Consider the following 16,139-nt stretch of genomic DNA (forward strand, 5'->3'; position numbering starts at 1 on the left):
TCTCGTAAGGATGTTAGGAGTTTTCGGTATTGCCGTTCTCACGACTCTGCTCCGCGGAGCTCTCGCCCAACAGCCTCTCCGGTGCATGCCCTTCGGCGACTCCATCACGGACTACGGATGCTGGCGCCCATGGCTCGCCGAGAAGCTTAAGGAAGACGGCTATACTCTTGATTTTGTCGGTAGCCGCCAGGCTCAAGCGACTTGCGACGATCTAGACTACGATCGGGACCACGAGGGCCATCCCGGTTTCCAAGCCGTGGACATCGTCAAGGACAAGCAGTTGGTGGGGTGGCTGAAGGATAATCCTGCGGATATCATCACTATGCATTTGGGGACTGTGGATATTGTTCGATCGGGGACAAAGGCAGATGTGATTCTGGAGGCATACAGCGCGCTTGTGGACCAGATGCGGGACAGCAATCCGGAGATCAGGATAATCGTAAGACATCTTCTCTTTTCTTCTTCTTCTTCTTCTTCCCCTCCATCCCTCCCGGCATAGAGAAAAGATCTGACTCACACAGGTCGCTCAAATGATCCCCTACCCAGCGAATGACGGGCTTGTCCAAGAACTCAATGCCGCCATCCCTGAGTGGGCAGCGTCCAAGAACTCGACTGAATCTCCCATCTGGGTTGTTGATCAGTACACGGGCTTCAGTGGTACGACAGACCTCTACGATGGCCTACATCCGAGCGAATCTGGGGATGTGAAGATAAGTGGAAAGTTCCATCCTGTCATAATTCAGGCTATCGAAAGTATCAGAGGCAGCGGGCTTGAAGCCGAGGAGTAGTCTTTAGAGCCATGACACCCCTGGACGTGGGCAAACACCAGATCTTCCCACCCCCCAAAATACCGTGCTTATGTGTTATATATCATAATAAAGCCCCGGCTTATCACCAGCAGCCGACGGCCCGATGGTCAGAGGACGCAGTGAGGAAGCGAGGGGGAGAAGGCTCCTGGGTTCGAGCCCTGACGAGGGCAAAAACCCATGGGGCCGGATCTTCCGAGCGACCGCCGGTGTCCGGGGGTCGAGTAAATAAATTCCTGTGCTAAAGAAGATCCCCATCCCGTAGGGTGATTCCAGGGTGGTTCTGCAGGCGCGCGAGTTCCCGACGGGGTAATAAGGGCGATGAGGTATTTTTGGGGGGGGGGGATTATTTCTTTTCTATTTTTGTTGAAGGGGTTGGCTTGAGTAGAACTTTAGTTATCGCGGAAGCTTCCGAATCTACCAGACTCGTAAAAGGACTAAGATGCTGTATTTCTTAGTTGTATAAACCGATTTCCGAACATCTAGTAATGAAGATAGTGGGTACTAAATTCTGATTTCTGAATGTCGTCGTTCGAAGTTCGAAACTGCCCGGCTGATCGTCGTTTGGAAAGGACTAGGTTGGACATGTCTACCCCTTATCAGCTCGAAATCCGATCGACTTCTTCTACTCCTCCACCCGTCCGTCGTCCACTAAACCCGACCCTTTCTATATCTCATCTAGTATGGCAATACCTCTAAACTACAATATCGTTCTCTGGCAGACCCATGAAACCGAAGACGACTGCCGCTTGATTATTCGAACAAACAATGGACGGGTTTTCTACTGCCACATTGACCTATTGCAATTTCATCACTCTCCAGGGGTGACTGAGCAGTACTTTAAATGTTTGATGACTCTACGCGCTGCAATGCCGGTCAGAGCTAAACATAAACTCACTAGAATCAAAAGAAGTGAAGTATCTGCTGGCAGAGGTCTGGCAGTGCATCCCAGGAACAAATGAAAAATTGCTATTCGCATGTAATATCAAGGCAATTCCGCGCATTGCGTCTGGGTGTTGCCAGCGCCACGGCTCGACCCTTGACTCCCACTTTCCGTCCCTTGCCATTGACCTTTTTCTGGGCCGTAATAGCCAGCATTCGGAGCGTAGATTGCTGTGCCATCCAACTCCGACACATTGGGCGCGGCGTCGACTGGTTCCGCTCGACTCTTCGTGTCGCGGGTGAGGAACCGAAGTGCAGGGATACAAGCAACAGCAATGAGGACTGGCCCCTCGGCGATCTCCCAAATGTCGAGCACGGTCATATGGTCGATCATAGCTGCCACCAGTGAGTTGCCATTCTCCCAAATCAGGGGTCATAGAAGGTGCGTCGAAAGCAGAGGGTTGTTTGAGACTTACATCCGTTAAGAGGCTCTAGCTTGCTAGCCCTGACGATGGCGGTGATAGCAGCACTTGATGACCAGGCATTAGTGGCACGACTCCTCCTCCAGCTCCGTACAGATATTGAACATACAATACGCCTAGGGCTACGAATAGGACCCTGCTAGCCCTCTCCCAGCGGTTTGTTCGCTGACCCACCACGAGGAATTTCATGCCAATTACAGTGAGGACAATGTCCATGGCGGCCGAGTAAGCTATCATCCAAACTTTTCTTCAGTCCTCTCCATGCAAAAATCGCCCTGATTGTGTATGCGCGAGCCGTCTTAGTTCTACTCACCTGCACAGAAGGCGGGATAATATATCTCCGTGGCTTTCTCGTCGACGCAGCTAGTAATACGCACCGATACTTCCCACTTGCCTGATGCTGGCGTGCACTGGAACCAAGTGAGAAACACACGAGAAAGAGCGACGAGGTTGACCATGGCGAGGATGGCAAAAACCAAGGTTCTCATCCAGCCTTCAGTTACGCGGGTGAGAGACAGGCCCAGGGCGCTCTGGGCCCAGGCGCTTGTGAGAGCTGCCAAAGTGACCCGGATCAATCTATAGAGAATCACGGCCTCGATCTTTTCCAGCGTGAGGAAGGCGGAGGGTAACCCCCAGTCGAAGGCGTCGACCGCTCTGGTCGTTGTCGCAGCGTTCGCAACCAATACGGCCTTAGATGAATGTCAACTCCCGAGAAAAACAAGCTAAGAAACCGTAGACAATATGCCCCCACGCGCTTGGAAATGGGAAGTAGAATTCATACCCAGCAGATGATCAGGAGCCCATCATCCCACCAGAGTTTTCGTCTGCCGTAGACCTGGCAGACGAATCGGAGAACAAGAAATGTCGACGCGATTGCAAACATTACCCAGGTCGCTATTTTGAGTGACCGAGCCAACGAGGTTTCTTCGTCGGGAAAGTCGGCCAACTCGGGAAGACCAGTGTCATCCATATCGCGAAGGCTTGGCAATTTTCCCTACTTTGTCTGTTTGGTAAATGGTAAGATTAGGCGTGCACCGTGTCTCTCGCGAACCAGCTCATCGAAGTCGACGGGGCGATTATGGAGGAGAGAAAATGCCGAAGCATGCGAGGTCGGGGTTAGGCGTGCTAAACACGTTCGTTCGAGGTCTCGAGGTCAAAACAAAAAGGAGATTGGCATGTTTGGGTTTCGCGTAGTACGCCCAGGGGCGTGCCGCCTTAAAATTGTCAGGTACCATCCTTCAGACAAGGTTCTTTTGGGAGGAATCACGAAGGATCTGCGAAACACTTTGCAAGGATTCAAGCCTACAACTCACAGAAACGATTCCAAATGCTTAAAGCTCTCCAGTCAGGAGTTCGAGAGAAGCTTTATTCTGGCTCTATAGAGGGAAAACGAGAACCGCCAGTTTCTCTCGATCCAAGACATGGGGGAAAAGGAGCTGTTTTGGATACTCACCAATTAGTCTCATCTGTTTGGTTCGCGATCGTCGAGGCGCTCAGACACCACCGTAGCATCATCCTGAACCCTGTATCTCGAATGACTGCTACATAAATAATATGAAAACTCTTACGGGTAAGAACCCTAGTCCATCGATCCGCCATGGGCGTGTGCCAGGGATTTGGGCGGCGGAGCGCCTTCCCTGTATTTGATAATGCCTGACCCATCTCTCCTCGAAGCGTGGTTCCTGCCAAATCGTTACAGGCGTTGCCCTCTTGGGTATTTTCATACCGGGAAATCATTTGCGATTTAAGATGAAATATAAATACCGAACGTCATCATCAAACCGCCCGGTGTGGTTATTCCCGACCTCCAAGCTCTCAGTCACTAGGTAATCGAAGATGCGACCAGCTTGAAGAGTGAAGGGAGATCCTATGACTGTTCCATTTGGGAAGAGGACCACATGGCAAGAGAATTTGAAGAGGGACTGCCAGTGTCAAGGTCGAGGACTGCACCCTAAAGAAAACAGAAGGCGTAGTGATCTGAACTCGGTGCGAGCCCTTTGTCTCTGGCACAAGGAATACCAGAGACGCCGTCACACCTGGCCGGGGAAAGTTTCTAATTATCAACACCTACAAGTGGCACTACTAGTGGTAGACTAATAGGAGTCGAAAACGCCCAATGCCGGCGCCTGTCTCGAGCCATATGAGAATATGATACAGTCGTACATCTTGGTTGTTCCAAGCGGCGACCGTACACCTAATATTTCTAGGCGTCTCACGGCTTGGAGGAGGCACGCGCAATGCTCCTCGGGAATTGCTCAGGTCAACACACGACATTGAGCCAAAAGTGCACTCGTGCAGTCTCGTCCAGCTGGAGAGGGCTCGTGGATAATTAGCCAAGAAAAGGGGCGACTTAAGTACAGAGTTATTTTATCACTAGACGTAGGAGAGCTTCCCGATGCCTGCCATCACAGGGCATGCTGATTCCATGGGAGAAAGAAGTCTAAAGAAATTTTCGGATATAGTCTAGCTCCAGATCACTCTCTTCCCTGGTCTACTCAGTCACGCCGTTTTCGGGAGGAGCAGCAAACTGTGACGCGGCTACCCCCCTCTTTGGACTAGACCTCACAAATAAGTTCATTCATCCTCCCTCTGCCAATTGTGACCAGCGACGGAATATTAATTAACGAGGGTGGATCCTCGAATTCGAATCTAGATGATGTGGATGTTCGTCGCTAACATTCAACAATCCACCATCCCATATGGTGTAGTGGTTAGCATAATGCTCTCTCATCTAATGAGCGCAGCATAGACCCTGGTTCGATTCCTGGTATGGGAGATGCTAAAACATCTTGATTTTTTGGCATTCTTTTTTTCCGAGTGGGAATTTTCTTTTTCCTCCCTTAGTTTTAATTTTTTTTTTCTTTCTTTTTTCTTTTCATTTTTTTTCTTCATCCTCCAAAGTCGAGGTGAGTTGTAGGTGGCGAGTGGACTCAACTGTTTTATGGCAGCGACAATCAAATGCTCATCTCGATCGATCAATGAATTGATTAGTTGAGTGGGGATCCTTACCTCGAGTTTCACCTGCTACAGAATGTGAGGAATATGAGCTGCAAGGGGACCGTTTTGTGAGTCTACAGTACAGTAGCAGGTTGGGAACCCAGTGGACAAATGAGCGTCGAAAAAGCACTCCGCCAGGTAGGCATTGAGGTCTTAATATTAAATATCAACAGTAGAAGAGTAATATGTTCGGTATCAACATAAGCCTTCACCCACTCATTCCGATGGCATGTCTGTCTTTGTCCCATCTCCTAGCCATTTCAGGGCAGTCCCCAGTTGCTACAAGCAGGGTATCGGTAATCTTATTCTAGTCAGTTTCGACACGCCACGTTTGAAGGCAAGTATTAGAAGGAGAATGGCAAACTCACGATCCCAGGGAGGCTCCCAGAAGTCAGTGCCATTAACATAGCACCAGTCCGTGGTCAACTGTACATCGAATTAGCAATCTAAGAATTGGCAACGGTAAATTTCATCCAACTCACCATCCATCGCCCTTCGTCATTACCCAAAGTGCACTGACTAACCACAGTCTGGTTATACTCGTAGACCTTGACGACACGGCAGTTCGAGCCGGACGCGCTGCTAGGGCAGGTACGGCAGTACGAATACTCCTCGCCAATCTGCTCGGGCTGCAGCCAGCGACGGGCGACCGACGAGCCTTCCGGCGCCGGTGCGGCAGCGGATTCTTCCTCAATGGGGAGAGGAGTAGGCTTCTTATCGCCAGGGAGCTCGGGGGGCTCGACTGATTCGTTGATTCGAGGGCCGAAGGCAGGGCCGCAGTTGTCCAGTTGGCTCCGATCTAGCGGCGCTTTAGCACATGTCTGTCTGAGTCTTGAGGGGTTTTCCCTCTCAGTGAACTTACCAGGAGTTTCCCAGAGACCCGAGCCGCTCACGCAGCAGTTGTCGGTTGTCTTGTACCAGTAACTGCAAAGAATCGTTAACAAGAAGCCCCGAGAAAATTCTGCTTCCTTGGGAAAAAACATACGAATCTCCATAGACGGTCCCGCCCTCAGCCCAGCAGAGCAGAGTCAAGTCGAGATCTCGTCCGTAGTAGGTGATGGATTCGGCACTCGTAGAGTATCCCCATTTGCATTCGGTGAGATAGCGAATCTGAGCTGGCTGCTCGGTGACTTCGTACGGAACTTGGCCGCAACTGGCGAGATCCTCCCTGACTACATTATTGTTAGAGAGAACTTGCGGTCATCCCTGGAATCCCACAATCATTGTTTTGTGGTAGACTTACAATCGCCCGCATACTCAACGAGATCATACTCTGAAAGGTAGCATCCCGTCGTTGTTTTCACTTTGTCGGAATATTAGCCAGTATTCTGTGTCGCGTTTGAGTGCACGGGAAGAAAATCAAGTTGTTATGAAAATAAAATAAATAGAAAAAAAAAAAAAAAAAAAAAAAAAAAAAAAAAGAGAGAGAGAGATAAAACGTCCAGAAAATCAAACATACACCACAATTGAGAGTCTCCGACACGGTCGCCACTAAATTGCATCAGGTCAGATCATGCTTTGGATATACGCGGAAGAGTCGGAGTCAGTCACTGTCACTCACTATGTCCAGCAGGTCAAGGAATAAACATCACCGCCCCAGGGTGCTTCGAGATGGGGGCACAAGGTATACGGACACGTCTTGCAAACAGTCCTATACTCGACGGTGCCGTTGACCGTCTGGACTTGCTTTGTCACGATCTGCGCTTCGACCGAGTCCTTGAAGGCCGTGGCGACGCCCAGCAAGGATAGCGAAGCAAGTACCGTGAAGTGCATCTTGCCGTTGGATCTACAGTGGTGTCCGGATCGATTCGGCACACAATGTCCTATAGATTCGAAGGGGGAAATATTATGCGGGGAAGAAGAAATCTCGCGGGGGCGAACCGAGCCGATTGATAAACTTGACAATCGCCTCTCAGCTCACCCTGCTCACCCTACCCTAGCGCGATAAAATGACCCGTGAGATCCGCAAGGCAACCTTTGCGGGGCTTTATTTTTCGGATTGTCATCATCCTCGGATTTCCACTGAGGACCTTGGGAGGTGGGAAAGCTAAGCGAAAGGATCACATTCAGCAGCTCATCACAGCCGGCAACATCATTGGTTAACCACCGTCAGACGGGAATAGTGATCGTCAGGTTTGGCGTGGCAATTCGCCAATGACGCGGGACTTGGTGGAACCCGCCGCCCTATACGAGGCGTGAACGGACGGGTCTTGCAGATTAATTATGGGCATTTATGCTTGGAGTCGGAGCTTTTGTTCGGCCAGTTCAGCACGCCCTGAATCCCTGATCGCTCCCGTGCGTCTTACTTGAAGCCCTGGTCAATTTCCGTCTTACCCTCTGACCGGGTAATTCAAAAGGATGGTCCCCCAGCTGATTCGCATCGGATGTTCAGGATGGGAACGGAGGGACGAGCCCACCGCCGCCACGTACGTGGAAAGCTTGGATGACTGCACATGGCCGCAGATAGGTAAAGTGATTTGATGAATAAGGCCCGACTCGTACTTTGTACACGCAGACGGGGTCGGTCTGGATTCTGGATTCTGGATTCTGGATACGAGATGCAATGCGGGAGAAAAAATGAAGTGCAACGTTGAAGAAGAAAGGATCGACACTTGCAGAACGCCACAGGATATTAATAAGGAAACACGACGCGATTCAGCTCTGGACAGCTCCATCGATCGACATTCTTCTTCAGGATACTCTTTTGGGCTCCAACTCTGCCGGGTTCCGAGTTTAAGATTGGATGAATCTAGACCGGATTGATGCCCGTATTTGTAGGAAACAGTCGAAAAGTCCAAGTCTCTCTGAGGAAGAATCATTGTTTCCCTGTGGAATGGCGCCAATATCGGTAATTATTCCGCATCGAAATATTGATCCTGCCCCTTCGAAAAGTAGCATCCCGGCTGGCCAAGCAGGGGAGTCATGGCGCGTCATGTCATGCCAGGGCTCTTTGCAATGGAATGAATTGCCTCCTCTCAGGCTCTCGGGGTGTGACAACAGACACGAGCTGGACCGTTCCTGCTCACACACCGGGGCAGATCTTTCAATTAGTACTAGTACGTACTTTGGACACGACAGGGGGGAACGACGTAGCAGTGTTTAAAATAGAGTCGGGTAGTCTAAACACACTCACATAGCAAGGTAGACCTGCTTCTTGCGGAGATAGGGCACTTCATACCAGTAGAATCGAGTAACGGAGGACGAAAGTATCTAGGTATGATGCAATTTAAAGTTGAATTGCTGGGAGTGGCGGTAGCCTCCTGCACCCATCGGGTCGACTCCCTTCGAACCAGGGATGCAAGTGAATGAAGTGCCATCTCATCGGATCACGACTTGCCGGACGCAGTCATAAGACGTTCCGTTGCGAGATCCTTGACCACGGCAATTCACTACCGACGCCATGGATGAGGTGTGCGACATGAGGAAAAAGTGCGAGCCTGTATAGCAATGTCGGGAGACAGAGAAACGCTCGCGAGCCCAATGTTACGCTTGCAATCTTCATTCCATTCCACACCGCCTGAGTCTAGGCCCATGGTCCCGGAAATTGATGCCGGAGATGAGTATCCTAAAGCCAACATAACCATTTCTACCTATCCACCTCGGTGCTTTTGAAGCATATGGAATAGGTCGAGTCCCCCTTGACCAGGATCGATGTTAGATGTATCTAGTGATTTGTTTCTCTCCCTTTCAAGTTGTTAAATCTGCTGAGTTCAAAGCGCCACGCAGCAGAGGAAGGAGCAACGGAAGGCTGATCTCTCGAGGAAGGAACCACCTGGCCCAACAACTACACTGAGTAAACCATATAGCGGCAAATAATTGGCAGTGCCATTAAGGGACCAGCCAGCTAAGCTGCTAGTTAAATCCGTCCCCTCTTGGCTGCTGGTTGAAAGCGCTCGAGGTGTTCTTGGTTCGACCCCAGGTTGGACCGAGGTGTAATAGGTTTTTCAAGGTAAGCTGGCAACGGCAGGTCCCGATATATATATATATATATTTTTTTTTTTGTGCTTGTTTCATTTTTATTTTACTTTATTTTATTTCTTTTTGTTGTAGAAGTTTATCTTTCTATGACTGCTACTTGTGTAGACGCTTTCATTATGATCTAGGACTTTAAAGAGTTGCTTGATAGAGACAACCTCCACTGGTGTGATAGGTCCTAAAATATTTTCCGAGCTCCAGGTCCCCGTCAAAGGTTCTGTGTAGGCCCTTACTACTTTTTCGAACGTCCAGACTTCTTTGTATAGATTCTAGCCTCGGTGAGCCAGACCAAGCGAATGATTGCTAGCAGGAATGGCGCTGCGACGAAGGATCAAAGAGCGGAAACATATGAAACAGGAACGTCATTGTGTCTATGCCCCTGCACTTCAGTCGCCATTCCATAAGTGAAAGCGCGGTTTCACAGGCGGAGTTGTCACCGCCCTTGGGGGAAAGACGAACCCTGTCCAGTAGCCTCGATATCAATCGATGCGTCCCAAAGCTGCTTTCAGTGTGTGACAGGCGTTCCTCGCCTTGTAGTACCCCAAACAACGCCTTGATGGCAGCCTTTCAAATGGTAAAGGCATTTGGGAAAGGTCGGGAATGGGCCTTCATTGTATAGAGAATCGACGAAATACTTTTCCTCTTTGATAGGTCTACACGGGCGATCTCCTCTCGGCAGATTCGCAGACAAAGACGACCGACAGAGCGATACAGGACCATATGAAAGCGATCCATACCATCAACAGAAGAATATATATATTGGGCAAACATCCTCGATAAAACCCTACTTACACTCAACATCTCATCAACCAACGTAGCCAACAGATCGTAAGGAAAAATCCAAGATCATATCGTCTGAATCGGCTACGTCGCATTTGCCGTTAATATATCCATCTCGGCACCAGCCTAATCAATGCCATGGTTCGAGCCCTCTCTGCAGTAGGATTCGCCTGCGTCGTGGGGCTCGTCGAGCAGGGTCTCGCCTTGCCACACGACCACCACGATGCCAGGAACATCTACAATGCCGTGAGCCCCAAACAGCGCAATGGCCCCGCTCCTCGTCCCGGGGTTCGCGATAAGCGTGCTCTGGGGTGCACCAAAAAGACCACGGGGATTCTAGACGTCATCGACGTCCCCGTGACGACGACGACATCGTCGTCATCATGGACATTCAAATCAGGAGTTCTGGAGGTTATCGACATTCCCGTGACGACGACATCGTCATCATCATGGACATTCAAATCAGGAGTTCTGGAGGTTATCGACATTCCTGTCACCTCATCGACATCCACTCCGCAAACCAACAATGCTCTCGCCACAAGCCAGCCGGTTAGACCCCGCGCAGTTTCCGAATCGCCAAGCGAGCCCTCGCCTACGTTGCCGGCGGAGACTGCCCTTCGACATCACCGTATCCAAGGCACCGGGAGGCCCCGTCCGACGCATTCCTCGCACGGATTCCATTACACACGTAAGACCAGAAGCGGGCCTTTGCCCACTGGTCACGTCCATGGCCATGGCCACGGCCACAGTAAGCCCCATGTGCTGACTGAGCGCCGTGAAGGAGCCGAAGGGCCGAGCGACCCTTCACTTACGTTACCGATCGAGAACGCCGATGGGGATCACCCGATAGATTCCTCACCCGAATTCCGTCGTAAGCGGCCCGCTCCCACCAGTATTTTCTGGACGTTCGACAAGCACCCCATGCCACATGCACCGCGTGAAGCAGAAGCATCCCGAGTATCCGACTCGCCAAGCGAGTCTTCGGCTACGTTGCCGGAGCAGACTGCCCACGGTACCCAAGACACGGCGGGCCCCCACCCGACTGATTCCTCACCCAGCCAAGCATCCGAAGAACCACGCACGACCCTGCCTCCCGATCCAGAGAAGATTGCCGCTGTGCATAAAATGAATAAAAAAGACTATGTCACCGACTCTCTGTACGACTATAAGTGCCGCAGGCAGCAAACGGAGAAGCCTACTTACCATTGTACTCCGTCTTAGACTCCTACGATTCCGCGGTGCCGACGGACCGCGGTGGTAAGTCTGCAGATGGCTACCCTGACTACCCCGAATGACAAGTGGATGGAAAGTAACGCCAACGAGGAAATATCAACGAGGAGGGTTTTTAGCAATTTTGCCCTTCTGGACCTAAGTGGCTGACTTTGGGTGAAGGCGTGGGTGGGTGGTAGTATTGATGGATGTTATTCCATATTTTTTTTTTCTTGCTGAACCCTGGGTCTGGTCGTCATCGAGGCAGGGGAATCTGGGTTTCCCGATACGCTGGGCAGTAGCAATACGAGACTGGCGCAATTTTGATCCTTTGCCGAGCTGTGGACGCGAATTTGTGTCTTGTCTTTATCTTCGCTTCTTGAAAACAAAGGCTCGGAAGATATAAGCCTTTCTTATTTTATTCTGCTGATAGTCTTCTATCCTCTATGCAAAAACTCATGTCAAACTTCCCTCACCGCAAAATGGCAAGCATCGCCGAAACGACGGGAGCCCAAATGGAATCGTGGATGTATAGACTCGAACTGATCCCAGGAACCGGAGATCGATGGTATATTTTTGTAGTTGCAACTCGACTTCGAACTACGTACCGACGACTTGTGCAAGTGAGCACTGCGAATGCACAATTCCAAATACCTCTCTCTATTCCAACGACATGCGATATCAGCTGCTCTCAGTTGCATCGCGCACGCAAACGGTTGAAACGGTCTAGAAAAGCACCGCGCAGAATCATCGCGAAACCATTTTGGTTCAATGACAAAGGTCTGCATGATTCGGGAGATTCAAGGTTCACGGTTTAAATATGCCTCGAATCAATTTGGTTCTAAGGCCGATTACAGAGGCGCGACATGGGGACATTAGGTCTACGGTACACAACTTTACACGGTCATCTCTCCATGCGTGGATGTATCTCTGTCTCACCGCCAAAGTGTTATGTCCTTAGTAGACACCACGATACGATCTTTCTCTTAGGATTGGAAATAACCGGAAATAATTCGTCATAAACACTCCGGTTGGAAGTTTGGAGAGACTATTGATGCCTTCTTTCTGAAACCGGCAAAGGTAGAGGGGAGTCGTTTGTCTCAACAGCAAGTGCCCACAGGATTTCATGGTTGGCCCGAAGGACAACCAAGATTCGGTCTGGGTGTGGAGTGGTATGTTCCTTGAGCTCGAAGGACGTCTTACGTGACATGGCTACGCAACAATGATGGAAGCGGTGACGATGAAAGGGGCTTCACTTCAGAGTTATGGGGTTTTGGATGTTCTCGGTGAAACTGGGCACTGCTCTCGAACAAATAGGCATACCGCCGCCATAGGAATTTCAGTCCTGAAGGCCACGACGTTAGCTATGGTATATCCGTTCCTCGGTAGCATGCTCGTAAATGCGTCGATTGCAATAGACGCCGGATTCGACGAGAGACCCCAGCAGGAGCAAGCCTCGGAAGACTCGAATCGGTTGGAGCAGGACAAAGGTAGCTGGTTTGGTCAAGAACTGAACTGGGAATCGTCAATATTCGTTCGCATGGGAATGTGTGGGCTGTTCGGTGACTGGTTCTAAGGAGGAGAACAACCAACAAACCGTTCGACGCAATATAGCCATCGTTCCCGCCTTTTAGCTGCATAGCATGCGACTGTGGAATCTCGACTGGCCTTTCCTCGGTGATGAGCCCGGCTCTCTCAGCACGTGTAAAGTGTCCATACGCTGTCCTGTCATCGGTCGAAGCTATAGATCATGTTGTCATACAATCAGTTACAAGGCACCTCGTGAATCGAAGGATATTCGGAGATCTTAGTTAAGACTAAAGTCCCGAAACGATTTTACTTACATCAATAGATCATCAGATGGATGGTGCCACAGAATTTCGCCCTCCGAGTTTTGAAAACATAGATTATAATAAGGAGGCCTCGGAAACGGAGCCGCCCAGGCCAAGGCACTCGGTCCTGATGTTCACATGTCGAGAGGAGGGATCGAGCCCATGATCGGTCTGTCCTTTCGTCACATGCTATCTCGCCAAAAAATGAGACGATGGACGGGAACGATATGGGGCACGTTATATGAATGACCCGACATTTCGGGCACTTTAGAAATTCATGATTCGGGCGGTGGTGAAGTTGCTGGTTTTTTTTCTCGTATGGGATCCAGACTGGTCTCTAACTTCGATAGAAACGAAGAGGGGTAAAACTGCCATTGCCCTTTTTGGGCCAGGGCGCCATCTGAAGGTGCCAAGTCGGGAACCGGCCATGTCAGACTCGTAGGATGCTAGTTTGGGATGCACCGGACACATGGCAGCCAAGACCTGGGCACGTGGGACGGAACATTATCGAGAAAATAACGGCTTTCAGCTCTTCTGAGAAGAATGGCTGAATGGGTGCATGCGGCCATGCAGGATCTGGAACGATGATAGTTGCCACGAGGGTGAATACCAAATGGCGACCCCGGTCCGTTGATAACCGCCATGGCCATGTGGCGACTGCGATCGTCGATTCGCGGGTTTATCTGAGAAGAAAGGGAAAAATCGAAAAAAAAAAGAGGGGAGAAAGAGAAGGGAAAAGGTCTGGTGGCGTTCTCAGCCTGTCGACTGTTCTGATCGTGAGAATCCCTCAAGACTCATCCATATAATTCGAAAAATCAGCCAATCATGTTGCCGTAGGGGCCGTTTGCAGTGCAGAAGTGAGAATGTCCAGCGAACCACATATTATTCTATGCCTCCGACAAGGTTGACCTAGGCCTCGAGCCACCATGCTAAAAATCCGGGAAAAAAAAAGTATCCCTTGAAAGCTGAAAGATCGCGAGAACAGGAAGGTCAGTTTCGCGATCTCAACGGCTTTTCATCCCGTTAGCCCGGACGTGAAGACTCGACATACCCGAGGATAAACTCCAGCAGGGGGGTTTCGTCTTTCCTGATGCCCCTGCCCCTACGAGGTATGCCAGACCAGGGCATCTCGCGCGATGCTACCAAGGGTTGCGGGATATTACTGGTACTTCGTACTAGATAGGGGTGTGGCCCGAAATAGTCACCAAGCTATTATCGACGGGGAAGCTAGGGATGGATCATGGGGGAGGGGGGGCCGACAAGGGGGTTGTTTGTCCTCGACCATGTGGACGGGTGGACGGGGGGCCCTTTCTTCCCAGAAACGAGGTGGGGTATCTCGACAGGATGTCACACATTTTTGGTATCTTCTGGGACGACTCCGCCATTTGGCTCGGCCAAGAGGGCACAGAGATCTTGAGATCTCGCTCTGTGGTATCCACCGCCGAAGATACTGCGCTTTCCGCACTCGTCGTTTTTTCGCAAGAAGCGGGGTAAATCACATCTGGTTGCAACCTTGGACCTGAGCCCAGATTTCTCCACTATGGGGTTTTCTGGGGGTGGAGAAGAGACGTATCCGACACGGAGCCTAGATTATCATGACATACAAAGCTAGTCACGACTCGCCGTGCGATGGGCGATTATAGAGTGTACGAGTCGGATTCTTGCTGCGCTAACCTCAACTTCTCTTCTATCGAGGTCAGGCTTGTCAGACCTTGATCTTAGGCCTACATATGAGGGGACATCTTGAGTTTGCGATAGACAAATCGGCTGTGATATGAGTGGTAGGCGCGATATTGAACGAGATACATGAACTGATGCAAGCAGAACTAGGTGGGTGAGACTGCGTGCAGTATAAGACGTTGTCTAACCGAGGTAGATCTAGCTCAAGCATGTCGTCGAATTAGTGTTTGTTCTTGCCTCGTGGCTCCCTCGTGGCTCTCTCGTGGGCTTCCTTGGGCCTCGTGGCCTGCCAACATTGATAACCCGGCATTGCATCTGAGCTATTCTTCAGAATCAAGCCCAATGCATGAGTGCCGTTGCGCCGGCAGATCGTTTACACCGCATCCTTCGCTTCGATGTCATTACGAGAAGCTTTTCGCGAACGAAACCTTGGTTGATAACGCTACCCCTTGTCAAAGCGCCTGCCGGTTCCCTCGTTTTCTTGCGATGCTAAGACGAGATGCCTTCACCCTGCTGGGTATACTCGGGCAGGTCTTGCATTTACCTCGTGTGGTTTCCTTTCGTCAACTCCGTCCTTTTGGTTCGCCAGGGTTGGAATCCTACGGATTTGTGGCGTTGACGAATTAGTGGTAGCTTGCAGCTGAGGGGGGATGCCCTTGTGAGCATTCCGCGACACTAGCGGATTTCTAGAACTCGATACGACCGCAGATGGCGAGATTTCTGCACGAGGGGGAGCATCTTAGATCAAATAGCTTCCCTCCATGTGGCTGAAGCTCAGGCATCCTTGTACGAGATAGGAAAATGTGTCAGGCCATTTTAGTGGTCATTTTAAGCTGGACATGTCCGAAACCGCGCTCCACTAAGATCCACTAAATAGTTTAATTTGGGGGTGCCGAAGGGGGAAACGAGAGAATCTGTTGGTTTTACTTGCAGATTTGCGGGGGGAATGACCGAATCGCGTTGATCATTGTCTGGTTTTAGTAGTAATTAAATCGTTAAACCATTTCTTTTTACCCCGGATTTTCTCTCCAGATTTTCTCCATGATTTTTTTTGTGGTCCGAGTCTCCACGGCTCCACGGCGGCTCCACGATTTGCCTCCGCAATAAGTAGTGCAGCTCCACGACTCCACGATTTGAATGGGGACTCGTACGGGGCAACGAGAGATGGTGGACGCTAGTGGATTTGGACTTGGAGTCTCGGCTCTGGAGAGCGGGTTTTTTCTAATCTAACCCCAGTCTTTCTCCCTCTCGCACCCCACTCGACCCCGGCCTTGGCAACTGACGAGCGTTTTTATTTGAGAGCTTTTTTTCTTTTGACGCGTCCGGTGGGCCGATGCAAACCTAAGACTGTACCTGTGTAGTTTAGTTGCAGTGGAGAAATCCTCTTCCATTCACGGCAATAATATTGTTGGTTGCTGACAGGAAGGGGCCGGTCGTGACTCGTGAATCGTGACTCGGTTAGGGTTGCGACACCAAGACGTCGGTGGGAAGTGGGA

General features: G+C 50.5%; 3 protein-coding genes and 1 pseudogene across 3 annotated transcripts; 2 read left to right on the plus strand and 2 right to left on the minus strand.

The window, feature by feature from the left end:
• Window positions 1-10: 10 nt before the first annotated feature.
• Window positions 11-788, plus strand: SAPIO_CDS4708 (putative cellulose-binding family ii protein; the record flags this gene model as incomplete). The annotated part of the gene is made up of 2 exons (XM_016787192.1): window positions 11-439; window positions 522-788. The coding sequence occupies 2 exons, from the start codon at window positions 11-13 to the stop codon at window positions 786-788; spliced, it is 696 nt and encodes a 231-aa protein (XP_016643071.1).
• A 1,003-nt stretch (window positions 789-1,791) lies between these two features.
• SAPIO_CDS4709 (uncharacterized protein) lies at window positions 1,792-3,140 on the minus strand (the record flags this gene model as incomplete). Its single annotated transcript, XM_016787193.1, has 5 exons — window positions 1,792-2,084; window positions 2,165-2,217; window positions 2,280-2,400; window positions 2,484-2,859; window positions 2,952-3,140. The coding sequence occupies 5 exons, from the start codon at window positions 3,138-3,140 to the stop codon at window positions 1,792-1,794; spliced, it is 1,032 nt and encodes a 343-aa protein (XP_016643072.1).
• A 2,329-nt stretch (window positions 3,141-5,469) lies between these two features.
• Window positions 5,470-6,940, minus strand: SAPIO_CDS4710 (uncharacterized protein; the record flags this gene model as incomplete). Its single annotated transcript, XM_016787194.1, has 8 exons — window positions 5,470-5,474; window positions 5,536-5,593; window positions 5,650-5,966; window positions 6,030-6,091; window positions 6,153-6,339; window positions 6,411-6,470; window positions 6,627-6,658; window positions 6,729-6,940. 8 exons carry the CDS (start codon window positions 6,938-6,940, stop codon window positions 5,470-5,472), a joined length of 933 nt encoding a protein of 310 aa, XP_016643073.1.
• Window positions 6,941-10,060: 3,120 nt separating this feature from the next.
• On the plus strand, window positions 10,061-11,143 carry SAPIO_CDS4711 (annotated as a pseudogene; the record flags this gene model as incomplete).
• Between the last annotated feature and the right edge of the window lie 4,996 nt (window positions 11,144-16,139).

This window comes from Scedosporium apiospermum (genome assembly GCF_000732125.1).
Source record: "Scedosporium apiospermum strain IHEM 14462 chromosome Unknown SEQ_SAPIO_0094, whole genome shotgun sequence".
Classification (NCBI taxonomy): Eukaryota; Fungi; Ascomycota; class Sordariomycetes; order Microascales; family Microascaceae; genus Scedosporium; species Scedosporium apiospermum.